General features: G+C 48.7%; 2 protein-coding genes across 3 annotated transcripts; one reads left to right on the forward strand and one right to left on the reverse strand.

The window, feature by feature from the left end:
• Window positions 1-1,260: 1,260 nt before the first annotated feature.
• Window positions 1,261-3,505, reverse strand: IL23A (interleukin 23 subunit alpha). Its single transcript, XM_032420893.1, has 4 exons — window positions 2,733-3,505; window positions 2,398-2,499; window positions 1,716-1,862; window positions 1,261-1,610 (listed from the first exon to the last, which is right to left on the reverse strand). The coding sequence occupies exons 1-4, from the start codon at window positions 2,907-2,909 to the stop codon at window positions 1,398-1,400; spliced, it is 639 nt and encodes a 212-aa protein (XP_032276784.1). The 5' UTR covers window positions 2,910-3,505; the 3' UTR covers window positions 1,261-1,397.
• A 2,271-nt stretch (window positions 3,506-5,776) lies between these two features.
• PAN2 (poly(A) specific ribonuclease subunit PAN2) lies at window positions 5,777-20,001 on the forward strand. Of its 2 annotated transcripts, none has more exons than XM_032420691.1 (26): window positions 5,777-6,805; window positions 7,443-7,838; window positions 10,627-10,796; window positions 10,909-11,029; window positions 11,182-11,259; window positions 11,643-11,910; window positions 12,311-12,653; window positions 12,849-12,945; window positions 14,001-14,120; window positions 14,335-14,454; window positions 14,736-14,864; window positions 14,994-15,193; window positions 15,289-15,437; window positions 15,562-15,668; window positions 15,854-15,952; window positions 16,278-16,351; window positions 16,457-16,604; window positions 16,906-17,049; window positions 17,175-17,234; window positions 17,463-17,553; window positions 18,143-18,300; window positions 18,400-18,543; window positions 18,676-18,855; window positions 18,979-19,072; window positions 19,353-19,550; window positions 19,874-20,001. In XM_032420691.1, the coding sequence occupies exons 2-26, from the start codon at window positions 7,557-7,559 to the stop codon at window positions 19,906-19,908; spliced, it is 3,609 nt and encodes a 1,202-aa protein (XP_032276582.1). In that variant the 5' UTR covers window positions 5,777-6,805; window positions 7,443-7,556; the 3' UTR covers window positions 19,909-20,001. The 2 variants fall into 2 exon arrangements, with proteins under 2 accessions (XP_032276582.1, XP_032276583.1); XM_032420692.1 differs by having other exon boundaries at window positions 15,292-15,437.
• The last annotated feature ends 371 nt before the right edge of the window (window positions 20,002-20,372 follow it).

A 20,372-nucleotide genomic window follows, 5' to 3' on the forward strand; every position in this document is an offset into this window, starting at 1 on the left:
GAAGCCTGCTTCTCCCTCTCCCACCCCCCTCTGCTTGTGTTCCCTCTCTCACTGTGTCTCTGTCAAATAAATAAATAAAATCTTTTAAATAAATAAATAAATAAATAAATAAATAAATAAATAAATAAAAATAAAATGCGTTTCTAGTATAACTTGAGATGGCCTGAAAGTGAGGCCCTGTACATACGGCTATTTTCTGGCTGGTATGTTAGAGGAATAGTCCTGTTCAGAAAGAGGCCCTTCTGAGCAGAAGTGGCTAATAAACTTTGTACTGACCTAGAAGTGTTTCCTCTCTGAACTTCTTTACTTCTCTGCTCACAAAGACTAATGTCTTTGGAGACACCAGCAGGCCATGTAGGATCGAGGTCAGGAAATCATGACCTGTCTTCCAGCCACCCCAGTAGGCACCCTCTTGTAATGTTTTTCTTCTCACCCCCCTGTTTAGAACAGCTTTTCCTGTCCCTTAGATTCTTCCGGGGAGGGGGGGCGGTGCTGAGAGCCATCTATGAGTTGAGGGGTATGGTGAGCGGTTCTATAACTAGCCCATTGTCACTCGGCTGGTTGGTGACAAAGCCAAGATACAAGCCTGGGTCAGTTTGACTCCAAAGCCCATATGTTTTTAATGTTGTGACTATGGAGAAAAGGAAGGGGAATGACCACAGTAGCCTTCCTCTTCTCTTTGTTTCAAAGGTAGTTGACCTCCCCTTGGATAGTCAAACCCTCTGATGGGGCTCACAGATGTCCATTTAGGGAGAATCCCCATTAATTTGGGGGATTTACCACCGTCTTCCTGGAATGCCCTTCCTGCTCAAAACAGCTCTGACTTCTGATCCTGCAGTGATTTGGACTCCTGTCTTTGGCCAAATACACTCTTGGCCAAGAGGCCAAGGAGGCACAGGGTCAGGTGGCAAAAGCAGTGACATTTAGGGGCCCAACTTCCTAATCTTAACCCTTGGTAATCCCATTCAGTTTGCTCAGCTATATGGGGATCCAGACCAAAAAGATCCCAGTTACTCTATGGATACACCAGAAGGTCATGAGGATATAGCCCTCTCCACTGGAGCCCTGCAGAATAGAAGGATACATGCTATAGTCCTTTGGCCCTGTTTTTCCTTTTCCCAGCCAAGCCTAGAAATCAGACTCAGATATCCATATAAATAAGTCTTTATTGAAAAAAGTACATAATTCAGAATAAATATAATAAATAATCCTCCCCAAGCTGCTGCCCTGAGGATAAATAATCTCAAGTTTTCCCTTCCTATTTAATAAATACTCAACTTTGTCCTAGGTCAGCAGCATAAGTTAGTCAGTATTGGGAATTTTCCACATATGCAAGTCTCATTAGAATTAATGGACTAATTAACTTGTTGGCTCACAGGTGCTTGGGCTGGTTCATTTTAGCCCTGGTGAGCCAAGGAGATCTGGGTGCCATCCGTAAGCCGTTGGCCTGAGGGGCTCAGGGTTGCTGCTCCGTGGGCAAAGACCCGGGCAGCTACAGCCCCAAAGGCCTGGAGGCTGCGAAGGATCTTGAAGCGGAGAAGGAGACGCTGCCATGGCTGGCTGGGACTGGGCCTTGGAGTTTGCTCAGTCTCCCAGTGGGGCCCCTCAGGCTGAAAGGACACAGGACACGATCAGATAGAACTCTAGATCCTTCATCCTCCGGTCCTCGTCTCTGCTACCTGCAAGCCCCCATTCTCCAGGCCCCTGGTTCATACCTGCAGGAGTTGCCTAAGGCCCAGGAGGGAGGCGTGAAGCTGGCCCGCAGGGCCATCGGGGAGTAGCGAAGGCTCCCCTGTGAAAATGTCTGAGCCCAGCAGCTTCTCATAAAAAACCAGGCCCTGGTGGATCCTTTGTAAGCAGAACTGGCAGGGGTGGGGGGAAAGAAAGCAGTGAAAGGAACCAGATCCCTCCCTCCTACCCCATTCACCAAAGACCCACCCAGTTCTTTGCCATTCTTAGACACTGCTATGGGCTGAATGTTTGTGTCCCCACAAAATTCAGATGTTGAATTCTAACCCCCCAATATAATGGTATTAGGAGGAAGGGCTTTCACGAGGCGATGAAGTCATGAGGGTGGGGCCCTCTTGAACGCAATTAGTACTCTTCTAAAAGAGACCCACGGAACTCCCAAGGCCCTTCTGCTGTATGAAGATACAACGAGAAGTCTGGAGTCTGGAAGAAGGCCCTCACCTGACTGTGCTAGCACCCTGATCTCCAACTTCCAGCCTCCAGAGCAGCGAGAACTAAATTATTTTTGAGGTTTATAAGCCACCTGGTCTGTGGTATTTGGTACAGCAGGCTGAACGGACAAGGACAGATAGAACTTTTCCCAGTTCACCATGATACCCCACAATGTCCCAGTCCCCTCTTCCTTGTAGTCCAGCCTCATCTTACTACCTGACTGTTGTCTCGGAGTCCTTGGGGATCACAGCCATCCCCACACTGGATGCGGGGGACCTCATTTGTGGTCTCGTCATCTCCCTCTTCTCTTGGGAGGTCCTGGAATGGAGGAGGGGGTGGGAAGAGTGAAGAGATAAGAGAAGTGCTTTCAGACTCCACTAGGACCCTCAGGCCCACAACTCTCCCAGGAACCGCCCTCCCCCGTGTCCTCTCTTACTCTGTGATGGGCTGACCTTCGACCCTCCAGCTTCCATCCAAAGCCACAGAGTCTTCCATTGCAGCCTTGGAGAGCTTGGATAGGCTCCTGTTTAGTGCCAGAGCCTGTTACTTACCACATGTCCCATCGGAGGATGTGCACTCCAGGCCAGCGTGCAGAGCTTCTGTGAGAGCTGTTGGCCCCGAGCCCAGGCAGGGCGACGGCCCTCAGGCACAGCCCGGGTCTGAGCCAGCCGGGGCGGCTGCAGCAGCAGAAGCAGAAGCAGAAGCATCACAGCCCTGCTCCCCAGCATCTTGTTGCCTGCTTCGCAAATCTGGCTGGCTCTGCGCCTCGCACCGGTCCTTGTGGAATCTCTCCCCACTTCCCTTCCTTCTGAGCCTGATGCTCTCCGTTCTGTGTGTCTCTGGTTTGGTTCCTTCTGTTCACCGAGTTTCTGAGCTGCTTCCTGCTGTTTTTCTCCCCTTGTCTCTGAGTCTCTTTTTAAGGTCGCTGCATTGTAAGGCCCGCCCTTTATACTAGCAGGTGACTCACAGCAGGTGGGATTCCCCTCCCTGCATCATCCCCCTCCGTGGGGAGCCCAGGTAGGCAGCCTCAGCTCCAAGGGAAATGAGACGTGTGGTTGCTGTGGCTGGAGGCCTGGGATGGGGCATATGTGTAATGCTCTTCATGAATCGCAATGGCTGTGGAGGGGGTGGGGGTAGGAGGAATGAATATTTAAATGAATCTAGTCTCAAGTTCCTTCCTGTTTAACCTTTCCCTCATCTTTTTGCCTCTCAAGCTAGATCTTTCTCCCCAGCACCTAATTTCCTTACCTCCTGCCTGAGGAAAAACCAAAAACGGAAGCATTCATTTATTTCCCAATAGAATAGGGCGCCCAGTTTGGAATGAAGTTTGGTTCCCACCTGGTGCCCTCTATCTAAGAAGCAGGGGGCTTCTCTCTCTCCCTTGGGAACAGTAATTTTCACTGGAAGAGAGGGGCCCCGATGGCACTTTGTGAACTGGGAAGCTATATAAAACTCTATGTATAAGGTATTACTGCTCCCCCTTCAGGCCTCACTGTGGAGGCCAGGAGGGCTCTTGGAGGGAGAGAGTTGTTGCTAAGAACCATGTGATTCCTCAGCCTTAGTGGCCGAAAGTTTCATAGGATCTGTGGGGTTCAGGTGATGGTTCTTTTGGGATACCAGTATAAGCAAGGGCTAGGAGTCCAATTTAGATATTCTAGCACCCAGCCCCCATCCCACAGCTAGGAAGTCCAGGAATTCTGGGGAGTTGAAGGTGTGCCGTGTCAGTGACCCTGGCCAGTCCTTCAGCCTGTTGCATCCATGGGTAAAATCCGCTGACACTGATTTCATCACCCTCCCTGATGCAACATCCAGTGAAACAGCTGAGAATGTGAGGTTGGGCGTGGGAGTGGGGGGTGGTCCAAATATGGGGCTGCCCCAACCCCAGTGGAGGGTCCCCAGAACAATTTGGACGTCAGAATGAGGACATGGCTGACCACACAGATGGTCCTGAAAGCCTCCCCAAGAGGTTGACCCTTCTCTGAGAAAGTTACCCTTGATAGAAGTCTCCCTTCCCTTAGAACTATTCAAAACTGCCCAATGAAATTTTGATTCAAATATTAGGACTCTGTTGTAAATCTATCCTTTGGATAGAACGTTCCCAGCATCAGGACAGGTTATCTCAGTTTGAGTGGGAAATGGTTTGCCTCTCTCTACATATGGTAGACACAAATGGAATAAGGAAATGGGGGTGGGAGGAAGGAGGGGAAGCTCACCTCACCTGTGTTTAATATCTCCTGTGTTCTTCCCACCTCTGGCCCCATTCTGGGAGGCCTAAAGGATAGGAGATGAAAGGTAAAAGAAGGAGGAGGAAGTAGACTCCCGGGGGATGGGATGACAGAGACAAGGGTGAGTTGGAGGCACGGGGCTCTGCTGCTTTGTTTCACTTCCTGGTGCTTCGAGAATTGGGTAGGAAGCAAGGTTGGTGGGGTGATTGTGGGACTGTTCTGTGGCAGGAACTACTTCCAGGACTAGATCTGACCTGGAGCTGCAGTGACCCCTTGACGTCAGCAGGGACTCAACCGTTATGCAAATCACATTCACAAGACACTCCTAGGCAGGCCTTTCCAGTTGGATGCCCAGACTCCAAATCCAGTTGAAGTTCCCCTAGGGAGTTAATAATGATGGCTAATATATAGGCAACTCTCACTTTATGCCAAGTACTTGGTCTAAGCACTTTTTATGTATTAACCCATTTAATTCTCACAGCAACCCAGTGAGGTAGGTACTATTATTATCCCTATATTACAGATGAAGAAACAGAGATAAGTAATTTACCAAAGATCACAGAGCTGAGTGGCCAGAATCCCAGGGCAGACGATTTGCCTTCAGATCCTGCATTCTCAATCATTCTATTATACTGGACACTGTGAGGAGACACAAAGTGTCTTTATAAAGTAGCTCAGTTAGCCCAGGTATATCTGAGTATCTCAGGCCCTGTAATTCTCATAGGTCTGTGAAGTCTTTCTCAATCTGAGACCTCAATATGGAAATTTCTCAAAGTGTACAAACTGTAGAGGTCTCTCAGCACTCATCTTTTCCCAAGATTTTAAATCTTAGGGACCTGTGAAGTCAGATCAGTTTGAGACACCCTCTGAATTAAGGTGTTTTTCTCTCCATCTTTGACTTCTGACTGATTCTAGGACCCCTGTGAATGCTGGAAGTCTAAATTATGGAGTCCTTTTCTTTTTTAAAAGATTTTTATTTAGGGGGACCTAGGTGGCTCAGTCCGTTGGGAGTCTGCCTTCCGCTCAGGTCATGATCCCTGGGTCCTGGGATCCAGCCCCACGTGGGGTTCCCCGCTCAGCTGGGAGCCTGCTTCCCCCTCTGCCTCTACCTCTCCCTCTCCCTCTCCCCCCTGCTTGTGCTCTCTCTCAAATAAATAACATCTTAAAAAAAAAAAAGATTTTATTTATTTGAGGGAGTGAGTGAGAGAGAGCACGAGTGGGGGAGGGGCAGAGGGAAAGGGAGAAGCAGGCTCCCCACTGAGCAGGGAGACCAATGTGGGGCGATTATGACCTGAGCCAAGGGCAGATGCTTTACTGACTGAGCCACCCAGGCACCGCTGGAGTCCTTTTATTACAGTGTATTTAGCAGCCTTTATTGAGAGAGAAGTGCTTTAACACTCTATCCTTGGTGAGAAGTTCCTTCCATCAGAGAGGCCCTCTCTGTGGCCTTTAGAAACTGAGCTAAAGTGCCATGGAGACATCTCACAACCTGGCCCCATTCCACAGCAGTTCAAGCTCAGAATCAGACCCCAAGAATCCCTAAAAATAACTGTTGATGCTAAATCTGTAATTGTTTGGGGTAAGCAAATGTCCCAATTTGCCGTGCTCATCCCCCTCTGAGGGAGAATGTCCAGCTTCAAGAGCTAGGGGAATTTGATAGCTGAGGGGTCTTGCTCCCCGGGACTATCACTGGGGCACGTGGGGAGGGGATCATCACAGATGGGAGTTTCAGATGGATGCCTGCAGAATCGCAGAAGACGCGGCTAGTTGGGCCGTGTTAAGAACCTGGCTCCCGCTTCCTTTTTTCTCTCCCATGCCTGGAAATGATAGGAAATGCCGTCGAGTTTCGGGGGCAACAGGGTGAGAAGCGGCGGAGTAGCTCACAAGAGCACAGCGGACAGAGGGGGTGGACTGGACCAGGCTGGGAATACCCAGCAGTCGATCCCTAGTACTTTACCTTGGGCGTCCCTTATTCTAGATCTAAAGTTATAGGGAGTATGAAAGTTCGGTTTCCAAGCGAGTTGTCATAGTTTTGTTCAAAGAAAGCTTAAAAGAGAAGGGGTTACGTTTCACGACACCAAACACGGCCAGAGTCTGACGCCGTTTGTCCCCACCGGCGGCCCGTAACCTTGTTTTCGCCCAGCCCTTACGTCACGCGTCTTCTCGAGGAGCCGTCTGTACCTGGCTCCTTCTGATTGGCTTAGGTGAGGCCCACACCCTTCCTGATTGGAAGCTCCGACTGGGAGGGCGACGTCCTTTCCGCCGTAGGGTTTGGTTGAGCATCAGGCGCGGGGGAGAATTGGGGAAACTGGAATTTCCCGCGGAGGTGACGGCGTTTTCTCTCCCCCTACTCGTTTTAATTCCACGCGCTCCAAAATATCCGCCATGGAGAAATCTTGGTAATGACCCAATCCCCATAAGCATCCCAAGAACACATCTGACCCCTGCCCTAATCCCTCCCCTCCCCGCTGCCGGGGAAGAATTCTGGGTAATTGATTTCTCTGGTTCCCCTAGAGAATTGTGGGTAACTAGCCATTTTCATCATGTCCCCCCACCCCCGCCCCAATTGTGGGTAACTGGGCATTCTTATTTTTCCGTGGAGAATCCTGGGTAACATTGCAGAGGATTTTGGGAAACTGACTTCTCTTGTACTCACCTCCCAATCCCCTACCCCTCATCCCTAATTTTGGGAAGCAAGCACCTTAGCCCCTCTGCCTAACTCCTATCCCGCAGTTGCTGCTCCTTCCACTGATGGTTCTGGGGTGAACCAGGCAAGTGAGCAGGCCTGAAGGGAGATGGAAAGGAAGTCATTAGGTTAGATAGTGGGGGGTGGGGAGTACAGAGGGCCTAGAGGATAAAAAGGGACAAGACTTCCACCTTTACCCCCACTGCCCATCCCCTTCCTGCCTGCTTCATCCCCTACCTGGCATTCTCATATCTGCCTGCCTCATCTCCCTCCTGCCCAGATAATCGAGAACACACTAAATACAAGTACCTGGGCCTGCCACTGACTCAGCTACCTCTTTCCCTTTGCAGGCCAGGATGTCCATTCTAGGCCCACTGGTGCTGTTTTGCTGAAGGTTGGGTCAGGCCTGTTAAGGACCTGTTGCAAGGGAGGGTGTGACAAGGGTCTAATCTGCCATCGTCATCATGAACTTCGAGGGTCTGGACCCTGGACTGGCAGAGTATGCCCCAGCCATGCATTCTGCCCTGGACCCTGTCCTGGATGCCCACCTGAACCCAAGTCTGCTGCAGAATGTGGAGCTGGACCCGGAGGGGGTGGCCTTGGAGGCTCTTCCTGTCCAGGAGTCAGTGCACATAATGGAAGGTGTCTACTCTGAATTGCACAGTGTGGTGGCTGAAGTGGGTGTGCCTGTCTCCGTCTCCCACTTTGACTTGCACGAGGAGATGCTGTGGGTGGGAAGCCACGGGGTAAGAACTGTACCCCTTTGTAAGGGATGAGAGGAGATGTTGGAGGTCTTTTATCTGGTTTTGGCCCAAGGGCAGCTGCTTTACTGGGAGCCAGAACTGAGTTGAGGTGATGAGAGTTAGTTGGGTCTCTAAGTCAAGTCAGGAGGAGGGGAGTGGAAGGAGCCATAGGATCCAGGGAGAAGTTACATAGGTGTTCTTTTTCAGAAGTCATCCTATTTCTACCACTATTTGCCCCTTCCAAGCTTTGATTAATCTTGATAACTGTACCCATCAGTTAGTCAGTAGTGTCCAAATCCAGTCTCTAATGCCCCTCCTCTGTTTTCCATTTTTTAAATTATAGAACGTTTAACACGTGTTTCTACTTACCTTATGTGGAATCATTTTGTCTTCTCTGGCTGATTTTAATCTCTGTGAGAGCAGTTACCAATGTTAATTTTTTAAAAATGGGTATCTATATTGCCAATATGCTAGGGAGCCCAAGATTTTGTAGGAAATAACACCTTATCCTTGGTTTACTAATTTACCTTCCATAGAGCATGAATTGTGCTTTTCTCATTAGAAAGAATGAGCTTTTTTGGTAATACATTCATTTCAGTATGCAGTATTTACTGCTATGCTAGGCCCAGGGAATAAAGCTGAATAAAATATAATCCTTGCCCTCAAGGAATTTATAGAACAATGAGGAGAAAACGATACATAAACAGATAACTTCATGATACTTTAGAAGAAACTAAACTGTTTCACTTAGTAATTACGAACCTAAGATACAAACTACTAAGTGCCAGTATAAAAACAGGTACTGAGTGGAGAGGGGTCAGAGGGCCTCCAGGAAGAAGTGACACCTGAAGTGAGTTTTTGAGAGGTGAGTAGGAGTCAGGTGAAGAAGAGGGGAAAATGCTGTCTTGGCCAAAGCAACAGGATAAAGATTTCCAAGATACTATACAGTGGATTGCAGAGTGCAGGAACTATAAGGAATGAGGGTTTACTGCACTGAGAGATAAAGCTGAGGAGGTAGACATGACTTCATTCAACTAGTGTTTTTTGAGCACCTACTAGGTGCCAGACCTTGCTCTGTGGTCTAGGTTTAGAATGAACATTTAAGAAGGCAACAAAAATACATTTATAATATATTAAGTGTTGTTTAGTATCTTAAAGGAAAATAAAATGGAGTAAGGGCGTTGAGGTAATGAAGGGTGGGAGGTGTTACTGTTTTAGATAGTTGGTCAGGGAAAGGTCTCTCTGATAAAGCCACATTTGAGTGGAGACCTGGATACAGGCCGCACTATCCATTCTGAGTTCTCTAGAAGGGAGAGAGGAAGCCATGTAGATATCCAGGGGGTGGGGTGGGGGGATCACATTCTAGAAAAACCTCATATGCTGTGTTAAAAGAGCTTGGACTTGATCCTTCACACCACTGAAGATTTTTATCCAGAATGATAAGGTTAGGTTTGTATCTTAGAGTGCTGAGGTAGAAGGAGAGAGTTTGATTTAAGGGGGACAGGGCAGGACTCCATGCGATCAGTTTGTAGGTTATTGTAGCAGTTCACATAGAATATGAAGGCCTGACCGAAGCATTGTAGAGATGTATACATGAGCGCAGATTTGGGAAATACATATTTATATAGATATATTTTAAAGATTTCATTTTTTTATTTTTTTTTAAGATTTTATTTATTTGACAGAGACACAGTGAGAGAGGGAACGCTAACGACTGAGCTTCCCAGGCGCCCCTTATTATTATTATTTTTTTAAGATTTTATTTATTTATTTGACAGACACAGAGAGGGAACATAAGCAGGGGGAGTGGGAGAGGGAGAAGCAGGCTTCCCGCAGAGCAGGGAGTCTGATGTGGGGCTCGATCCCAGGACCCTGGGATCATGACCTGAGCCGAAGGCAGACGCTTAACAACTGAGCCACCTAGGCACCCCAGATTTGGGAAATATTTAGGAAGTAAACAGGACTTAAGTTGACTACCAGGGACTTAGTCCATTACATAGGTCGTGGTACCATAGGGAATATAGTTAAGAACTGAGATGAGGTAAAAATGAATTTAATTTGGAATGTAATGAGTTTGGGGTTCTCATGGAATATCTAAAAAGATGTTTAGTAGGTATTTGGATGTATAAGTCTGAAGCTTGAGGCAGTGGTCTGGGCTAGGGAAGGGAGTTAGGATCCATCAGTTTAAAAAACATGGATGGTGAAAACCTTGAGAATGGATGAGATTACCTAGGAAGACTAGTGAGAAAATAGTGGACTGGGAATAGCCATGTTTTAAGAGTGGTCTGAAGGGAAGCATATAAGGAGAAGGTATGAGCTAAGAGTCAGGAGAGAAACCAGTAGTGAATGATGTCATAGGAGCCAAGGGTGGAATGAGTTTCATATTCTCTCTATTCCAGCCTGTGACCCACAGTACACATTTCCCAGATGGCTGGTAAAGATTAAGACTTGACTGTGGAACATAAGAAAGCCTGTGGAGGATTGAACGGACCCATGTCTCTGACCTGAAACTGTTCTAACCAACTGAGGCATTACCTATTTAGGAGGGTCATTGTGAGGATAAAATGAGGTAGATTTTACAAAAGTACTTTGTAAAGCATTAAACGAACATAGATAGTATGATCAATGTCCTTATCACTTAGATTGGTCCCTGGGCTTATGCCTTAGGGGCTGCTAACCAGAAAGGCCAAGCAAGAATGGAGGAAAGCTGAACAACATCCATCCAGTCTCGGACCTGTATCTGCCCCTCCATTCAGGGTGTGTCTCATCTCCCCCCCCCGACCCCCCACAGGGCCATGCTACTTCATTTTTCGGGCCAGCCTTGGAGCGTTACTCATCCTTTCAGGTCAATGGCAGTGATGACATTCGACAGATCCAGAGCCTGGAAAATGGTATCCTTTTTCTCACCAAGAACAACCTCAAGTATATGGCTCGTGGGGGCCTCATTATATTTGATTACCTGTAAGTAGCTTCTCAGCTCTGGACTGGGAAAGAGGGTCCCTCCTCGAATGGGAAGGCTAAAGGATTGGAAGCTTTAGAGGGCTGGTCCCTTAGCCTTTTCTCTCCGCCACAGGCTAGATGAGAGTGAGGATATGCACAGTCTCCTGCTGACAGACGGCAGCACTCTCCTTGTTGGTGGGCTGCAGAACCACATACTGGAGATTGACCTTAACACTGTCCAGGAGACTCAGAAGGTACAAGCCTGGGGCAGGAAAGACCCGGGCAGGGTCTGAGACTTTCGGGGGCCTGGGGATATACGTGGGCTGGGAACATGACTAAGTGTATGTGCAACCTTTGGTCTGTGGGAAGAATGATTCTCACTGGTTTTTCCTGCTTTCCTCCCCAGTATGCAGTCGAGACGCCTGGAGTCACTATTATGAGACAGACAAATCGTTTTTTCTTCTGTGGCCACACATCTGGCAAGGTGGCTCGGTTCTGTTTCCTCCTACCACAAGACCCTGTTTCATCAGACATGTGCTTGGGCTCTTCCTTTCTCTCAATGCTGGGGCTGTAGTGGGGGGACGGGAGGAGTAAACAGAGTTCCTCCTCAGCCACGATATACTAGATTACCTTTCAGCCTGATGGTTTCTATTGTAACTAGATACCTTCCAGGCCAAAGAGTAAACAAGAGTTCTCTTTGGGGTCCCCTCCAGCTCTGGGCTTCTCTTTCTGCCTTTTCTGTGCTTTAATTGCCCATATCCTAGAGCCTTAGTTCTTTGGGCAGGGGCCTCACGGCGGCGTGAGGTAGGTGGCAGGTACTTTTCCTGATGACAGTGCTGGAGGATAACCGCGTCATCTCTTCTTCAGGTTTCCCTGCGAGACCTCCGTACTTTTAAGGTGGAGCACGAGTTCGATGCTTTCTCAGGGAGTCTGTCAGATTTTGATGTGCATGGCAACCTGCTGGCCGCCTGTGGCTTCTCCAGCCGCCTCACCGGCCTGGCCTGTGACCGTTTCCTCAAGGTGTATGATCTGCGCATGATGCGTGCCATCACACCACTTCAAGTACACGTGGATCCTGCCTTCTTGCGCTTCATCCCTACCTATACTTCTCGACTTGCTATCATCTCCCAGTCAGGTAGGAAGGAATGCAGGGAGGGGTGGGAGGCGTTGATGAGTGAAGGAGAACTAGGTACCAGAAGGACTGTACTCCCAGGAACCTGTTTGTTGGAGGAAATAGTAACCTTTCAGCGGGCTATCATATCAGGGTCACGCTTAGGTTTGGTCAGAGATTAGGACTTTTATTTTCTCCCCGAGCATGAAGAACATAGAACAAGATAAAGGCGGAGCAGGCGAAACAACTTTAGAACTGCCTCTACTGGGTAGCAGACTTGCCTGGGGTTTATGGGAAGGCATCAGATGGTATTCTTTGTATCTCTAGGCATGAACTTAGGCCCCATCTTTCCTTGATACTAGGGCATAAGAGGATGGCCCCCTTTCAACTTCCAGGGCTCATTGAGCTTCTTCCTGTCTTCTAGGGCAGTGCCAGTTTTGTGAGCCCACAGGCCTGGCCAACCCAGCAGATATCTTTCATGTGAATCCTGTGGGGCCTCTGCTAATGACATTTGACGTATCAGCCAGCAAGCAGGCCTTGGCCTTTGGGGATTCTGAGGGCTGTGTGCACCTCTGGACTGATTCCCCTGAGCCTTCCTTCAACCCTTACTCCCGTGAGACCGAGTTTGCTTTGCCCTGTCTCGTGGACTCGCTGCCTCCTCTGGACTGGAGCCAGGACCTGCTGCCGCTTTCCCTCATCCCTGTCCCGCTCACCACTGACACACTTCTCTCTGATTGGCCTGCTGCCAACTCCGCTCCAGCTCCCAGGTTGTACCTCACATCTGGGCCAGAAGGAGGGAGGGGGAAAGGACCGAGATACCAGGATTCTCAGCAAGCCCTGTAGTAATCTTTCCTGATTTTCGTCTGCCCTCAGTATCTTCTTTTTCTCTGGCTCCTTGGGGGTTAGGGATATGATGGGCAGACACCACAACCTTCAAGCCTTAGAACTATACTACATTCCAGGCGAGCACCCCCTGTGGATGCAGAGATTCTTCGCACCATGAAGAAGGTGGGCTTCATTGGCTACGCGCCCAACCCCCGTACCCGGTTGCGCAATCAGGTATGTTCAGAGGAGAGAAGGTCAGCCCCCACCCCAGCCCCCTGGCATTTCTCCTCTGTCTTGTTTCTTTACTAGTCCTCGGCAGTTTTTGCTTTTAGTCAGTCAGTAAAGGTCTTTTGAGGCCTACTGAATTGAAGGTACCATGCTAGGTGTTAGGGAGGATTCAGAGACACAGAAGATAGTCTTTGCTGTTAAGAAGTTTAGTATTTGGGGGCACCTGGGTGGCTCAGTCGTTAAGCGTCTGCCTTCAGCTCAGGTCACGATCCCAGGGTCCTGGGATCGAGCCCCACGTCGGGCTCCCTGCTCTGCAGGAAGCCTGCTTCTCCCTCTCCCACTCCCCCTGCTTGTGTTCCCTCTCTCGCTGTGTCTCTCTCTGTCAAATAAATAAATAAAATCTTAAAAAAAAAAGTTTAGTATTTGGTTGGTAAAGATAAGACCTGTCTGTAACAAATTATTTATGTTCTCTCGTGAAATGCTGAAGGAATGTTACAGGCATTCAGTGCCAGGGCTGTTTGGAGGGAAAGTGTTACTCTGGGCCAGAGTGAGTGGTCAGGGAAAAAAGTGGATATTGAGCTGGAAAGGTGAAAGATGAGTAAGTAGAAAGTAACATGGGAGCACGTTCAAGATGAGAGGTCAGTGTTAGCAAAGGTCTCAAAAAGCATAACTGCAAAAGGCATGTCTGATGGGGACTGTGATTGGACCAGTCTGGCTACAGCGGTGGTTAGTATTGGGAAATCGCAAGACGTTAAGGTCGGAAAGGGCCCAGTTGTGAAGCCTTGAATACCAAGTGTATAGTGGGAGAAGTGATGCACTGAAATAGGCATTTGGGGAGAGTGTGGTAGTGTGATGCCGGACAGAGTGAATGTGCAGAGCCTGGCGTGGAAGCCATCATCGTCCAGCTGTGACGAGGTGGGGTGGTGGCTTGGGAAGAAAAAGGAAGCAGTGGCTGCTGAAAACCCCAGGAAATCAAGAGTGTTCAGTGTTGGGATCAAGGTGGGGGGAAACCAAAGGTAATTACGACAGCCAACAAAATTATCTCTTCTTGAAAATTCTAGATTCCTTACCGACTCAAGGAGTCAGACAGTGAATTTGACAGCTTCAGCCAGGTCACTGAGTCACCGATAGGACGGGAAGAGGAGCCACATCTCCACATGGTCTCGAAGAAATACCGCAAGGTGCTGGGGGATACCAAGGAAGGAGCCCTCTGGGACGTGGGGAAAGGTTCCCTGGGACAAGGGGGTCATACGAGAAAGGACTGAAGGACTCAGTCGAGATGCCTTCACCTACCACCTGGACTCGGGAGGGAGGTTCTGGGGAAGGTTCTGACTACTCGGAAGATCTAGGGGCTCTGAGGATATCTTCATTTTGCTCAGACTGTTTCTGCCTCAGGTAACCATCAAATACTCCAAGCTAGGGCTGGAGGACTTTGACTTCAAACACTACAATAAGACCCTGTTTGCTGGATTAGAGCCCCACATCCCCAATGCCTACTGCAACTGCATGATCCAGGTAAGGGTGGCTACGCCGGTGACTTGAACACGCCTACTGCCTTTCTCCTTCTCCGCGGCCCCACACCCACCACTCTTTCTCCAGGCCTCTCCAACCAAGCCCACTTTACCATGGCGTCCGCCACTATTCCTTCTTGCTCCATAGCCTTCAAGTCCCTCTGTGCACTCCATCCTTCAGTGGCCTCCTGCTTTGTATTCTTCGCCAGCTCACTTAACCTTCCTGTCCTTCTTCCTCCCCGTACCGGTTGCCTGCCTCAGTTCTCTTGTTCTCCCGCCCCCCAGGTGCTGTACTTCCTGGAGCCTGTTCGCTGTCTAATCCAGAACCATCTTTGCCAGAAGGAGTTCTGCCTGGCTTGTGAGCTGGGCTTCCTCTTCCACATGTTGGATCTCTCTCGGGGTGACCCTTGTCAGGTCAGTGTCTAGAGACCTGAAACCATAAAAGGGGAAGGGAGGTGGACAGTAGGCAGGGACATTGCTGTGCAGATGGCCACAAAAGAGAAAATTTTCCCCCATTTTACCAACACACTTCCTGGATTCCAGGGCAGTAATTTTCTTCGGGCATTCCGCACCATCCCTGAGGCATCAGCCCTTGGTCTGATCCTGGCTGACTCAGATGAGGCCTCAGGCAAAGGCAATCTGGCCAGGCTTATTCAGAGGTGGAATCGCTTCATTCTCACTCAGCTGCATCAGGACATGCAGGAGCTCGAAGTACCCCAGGCTTATCGAGGTGCTGGAGGCAGGTATGAAATGGGGCCGTGAACAGTGAAGGCCCCCCTGTGACCTCAGGGGTCTCCTAACTGCCTCCATGTGTATGCATTGCCTTCCCCACTCTTAGCAGCTTTTGCTCATCGGGGGACTCAGTCATCGGGCAGCTGTTCAGCTGTGAGATGGAGAACTGCAGCCTCTGCCGTTGTGGCAGTGAGACCGTGCGGGCCTCGTCCACCTTGCTCTTCACGCTCTCCTACCCGGAGGCGGGCACCAGCGGTATACCGTGCGGCTGGGTTGGGAAGCCTCCCCCAGATGTCCCGTAACATCAAGGAGAGGGTGTTGGGGGGCTAACAGTGGGCCAAAGGGAGAACGGAGAGTGAAGCACCCAGTTTCCCCTCAGATAAAACCGGGAAGAACTGTGACTTTGCTCAGGTGCTGAAGCGAAGCATCTGCCTGGAGCAGAATACACAGGCCTGGTGTGACAACTGTGAAAAGTACCAGCCCACGGTGAGTCCTCCCGCGCTGGGGACCTGGCTGGGTCTCATCTGGGACTAGCTGTGTCAGCACTGCCATCCGGGGGTCTGTAGGGAGTGGGAAGAACCTCAGTGTGAAAGTGCAGATCCAGGTTTTACTGTTCCCATCCAGGGTTCTTTCCTGTAGGCTCCCTGCCATTCCTTGTTTTGTCCTCTCAGATTCAGACCCGCAACATCCGCCATCTGCCAGAGATTCTCGTCATCAACTGTGAGGTGAACAGCTTGAAAGAAGCTGATTTCTGGAGAATGCAGGCTGAGGTAAGGACAAAGTCTGGAAGCAGGGCTTTAAGTGTGCTTTTTAGTTTTCTCTCCCTTCTGTGCTCCATTTATGAATAATGTTCCTGGGGAATCAGATTTTTTTTTTTTTTTTGAGATTTTATTTTATCCATTTGAGGGAGAGAGTGCACAGGGGGGAAGAGCAGAGGGAGAGGGACAAACAGACTCTGTGCTGAGTGCAGAGCCTGACTCGGGGCTTGATCCCATGACCCTGAGATCATGACCTGAGCCGAAACCAAGAGTTGGACATTTAACCAACTGAGCCGGCCACACACCCTGGGAATCATATTTTTTCTTTTGTGTTCAGGTTGCCTTCAAGATGGCAATGAAGAAGCATGGTGGGGAAATCTCCAAGAACAAGGAGTTTGCTTTGGCTGATTGGTAGGTACGGCCTTGAGGCAGTAGTCAAAGGATTGAGCTACCCAGTGGCTCCTCTTGTCACTCGCTGGATTTCAGAACAAATTTCTAATTCTCTTTTCCTGATAGGAAAGAACTAGGGAGTCCAGAGGGTATGCTGATGTGTTCCTCCATTGAGGAGTTGAAGAATGTCTGGCTTCCTTTCTCCATTCGCATGAAGATGACCAAGAACAAGGGGCTGGATGTTTGCAATTGGACTGATGGGGATGAGATACAGGTTGTTGAACAACTGGGAAGAGAAAGGGGAATAAGGGAGAGAAGGTTGGGACAGAAGCAGGGCAAGGGGAAGATGGAACTTAGTATAGGGAAAAGGTAGGGAATAAAGCTGAGTATTTACCAGTTGTGGGCTTTTCCAGAGTGACTCAGTTCAGTATTGAGAGTCATAGATGGGCTAGGATGGAGATAACCCACCTTGGTCCCCCCCCTCCCCAAACCCCAAACTCCCTGTCCTCTATCCCCATTCCCCTTCCTTCCCCACCCTTAAACTTAGCTTAGCAGCCTGGGTACCCCCCTCACAGTGGGGCCCAGCCAGGGCAGAGGAGGAGCATGGTGTCTTTGTGTATGACCTGATGGCTACTGTGGTACACATCCTGGACTCACGCACAGGGGGCAGCCTGGTGGCTCACATCAAAGTTGGAGAGACCTACCACCAGCGTAAGGAGGTGAGTGAGATTATACACTCCTGGTGGTAGCCACAGTGGAGTCCTGGGTCTGTCCCTGTCTTGAGTCTGAGCCGGAGTGGTCCAGCTGTCACTTTAGCGACAGTCTTTTTTCTCTATCTCCACAGGGTGTTACCCACCAGCAGTGGTATCTCTTTAATGACTTTCTTATTGAGCCTATTGATAAGGTTAGTTGTGACACATTCCGTTCTCCCTTTTATCTCCCCTTTTCCTAGCATTCTCATCCTTATCCTAGAGAATGCCATGTAGATTCGGGAGGGAGGGAGGGAGGGTTCCTTAAGAATAAAAAGCGTTAGCAGAATTAAAAAATAGCACCTAGTTCTGTCTTTTGTCTGGCTAGGGAAAAAAGAAAAAGGGGCATATACGTAGGCCATTAAGTGCTTTTTCTTTTCTAGCACGAAGCTGTGCAGTTTGACATGAATTGGAAAGTGCCTGCTATCCTTTATTACGTCAAAAGGAATCTTAATTCCAAATACAACCTGAACAGTAAGTGGTACAGAGTAGACCAAAGGGTGTGGGCAGTTTAGATTGATCTTTAGGAAGAGATCTTGTTAAGATTAGGATAGGTAGCAGTGTTAATATTTCCAGGGATACTAAAGAGAGTCCTGTTCATCAGGCTTAAATTTAGAATCTGGAGATCCTGAGGTGTAGTGGGGAAGAGGTGATGGGGGGAAATCTGATCAAAATGGCTAAGGTTATGATTTTGAGTCTAATCATTCTTCTTCCCAAGTGAAGCTTGCTTCTTTTGGAGACAGAAACTCCTTACTAAGGCCCTTTTTGGTGTCTTTAAACCATAGTTTCCCTGCAACTTTATGGATTTTTTAAGCTGAAGTCCAAAGCTGAAGTCTTATTCTTTCCTGTCTGCTTTTTTGTTTTTTTCTTAACATATTCCTTAATAAGTTTTCTGATTTGATCTGTTCCATCCATCTGTTCATCAGACATGATCTTTTTACTCACATCCTTTGATTATTGAGGGATCACAGTGTAGACCCAGTCTCTGGTCAGCCATCTGGGTTTCCCTCCTCTGGTTACTTCCCTATCCCCAGCCATCTGTCTTCTGGATTTTCCCTTCCAGTCAAGAACCCTATTGAGGCAAGTGTCCTGCTGGCTGAAGCCTCACTAGCACGGAAGCAGCGGAAAACACATACTACCTTTATTCCACTGATGCTGAATGAGATGCCACAGGTTGGGGACCTGGTGGGCCTGGATGCTGAGTTTGTCACCCTTAATGAGGTAACAAAGTCCAAAAGGGTGTGGTGTTGGAACAGAACTCTGGAGATATTAGGAGTCGTAAGCAGTTCTCGGATTTCCTTATCAACTCTTGTCACGTAGGAGGAAGCAGAGTTACGCAGTGATGGCACTAAGTCTACCATCAAACCAAGCCAGATGTCAGTAGCAAGGATCACCTGTGTTCGGGGCCAGGGACCCAATGAGGGTATTCCCTTCATTGATGACTACATCTCTACCCAGGAGCAGGTATTAGGATATGGAGGTGCAAGTGAGACAGACCTTGTGCGTATGTAGAGTGCTCTAGAACCCAGGGAAGAGTGGTAGAGGGAGACGCTGCACCTCACTTCCTGAATGACTTACCCTTTTCTCTATGCCTAGGTGGTGGATTACTTGACTCAGTATTCGGGAATAAAGCCAGGAGACCTAGATGCCAAGATTTCCTCTAAGCACCTCACAACTCTCAAGTCTACCTACTTAAAGCTTCGTTTTCTTATAGACATTGGAGTCAAGTTTGTGGGTCATGGTCTGCAGAAGGACTTCCGGGTCATCAACCTCATGGTTCGGGCAGGGCTCTTTTAAGAGTCCTTGAATTTGGGCTCTTTAGGGTTTATATTATGCTTTTGGAGAATGGGAAATTACAGATCGCCTGCCTTCAGTCTCCCACTCTTTTATCTCTGCCAGGTGCCCAAGGACCAAGTCCTTGACACTGTCTATCTCTTTCACATGCCCCGAAAACGAATGATTTCCCTGCGATTCCTTGCTTGGTACTTTCTAGGTGAGTTGGTGTACCTTATAGGCCCTTGTGGTGCTCATGTAAGAGCGGGAAAAAATGTTGTAGTTGTCAGAGGAGTAGGGAGGACCCTGAGTTAGTGGTGAGAGTTAATAATGGATTTAAGTAGCTTCAGTATCCCTCTGCACTAGGGATGGTGTTTGGCTTTTTCCCTTGGGGGCAGTCAAGTGTTTCATTGTTTATTGGGAGTTGGAGATGTGAGTAGGGGACATGTTCTTACCTTCCTTTGCTAGGTCCCAAACTATTCCACTTCTAATTCCCCTAGACTTAAAGATTCAAGGGGAAACCCATGACAGTATTGAGGATGCCCGCACAGCCCTTCAGCTCTACCGAAAATATCTGGAGCTAAGCAAAAATGGCACCGAGCCTGAGTCCTTCCACAAAGTGCTCAAGGGTCTTTATGAGAAGGGCCGAAAGATGGACTGGAAGGTGCCTGAACCTGAGGGCCAGACAAGTCCCAAGAGTAAGACCTGGGATGGGACAAGGGAAACTGGACAGGGTGGGTTTTGATTGCATATGTGAAGATTATACCCACGATAATAATAATGATCATGGTGATGTCAGCAACAGTACCACCCCTACCTTGTATTTGTAAAGCACTCAATAGTTTACAAAGCACTTAATCTTCCCAACATTCAGTGAAATAGATTTTATTACTGAAACTCTCCATTGATTCTAACCTTCTTTTGCCCAGTTCTAAAATGTTTGGGGCGGGTTTGCCCTCTTTTCTCTTGCTTTTTCTACACTCACCCTAAGAGTCAATGCTCTTGGTTTTGTCTCTGACAGATGCAGCTGTCTTCTCCTCAGTGTTGGCGCTCTGACCTCACCCTCTCCCAGCAAACTACCCCTCTCCCTTCAGTGTTCTGTGGCCCCAGAACTGGGAGATGGCTTCCCAAGTTGGCTATACCTTGTCCGCTTCCAGAATTGGACCTCCTCAGGGTCTACAGATGGTGCTATTAATAGAACTGGAATGCAACAGAGTTGTTGCAAAGGGAAGAGGAGCCAGATTCCTTTTTCATCCTGTGCAAAATAGCAGGCCAGAAGCAGAGTCTAGAAATGACCCAAATGGAAAGTAATTGGTAATCTCGATAAATATTCTGGGTAATTAATATCCAGGCAAAAAACAAAACAAACCACACAAAACAAAACAAAAACGCTCCTAGAACCAGTACTCTCGATTCCTGGTTGGCTAAGGACTGAAGTCCTGGACAGTGACAGACTTAAAACAGTAGCTCAAGCCAGCTCAAGTCTCTGACTGCTTGAGGGATGCCTGGAGGGGCCAGGA

The sequence above is a fragment of the Phoca vitulina genome, unplaced genomic scaffold (genome assembly GCF_004348235.1).
Source record: "Phoca vitulina isolate PV1807 unplaced genomic scaffold, GSC_HSeal_1.0 scaffold23, whole genome shotgun sequence".
Lineage (NCBI taxonomy): Eukaryota > Metazoa > Chordata > Mammalia > Carnivora > Phocidae > Phoca > Phoca vitulina.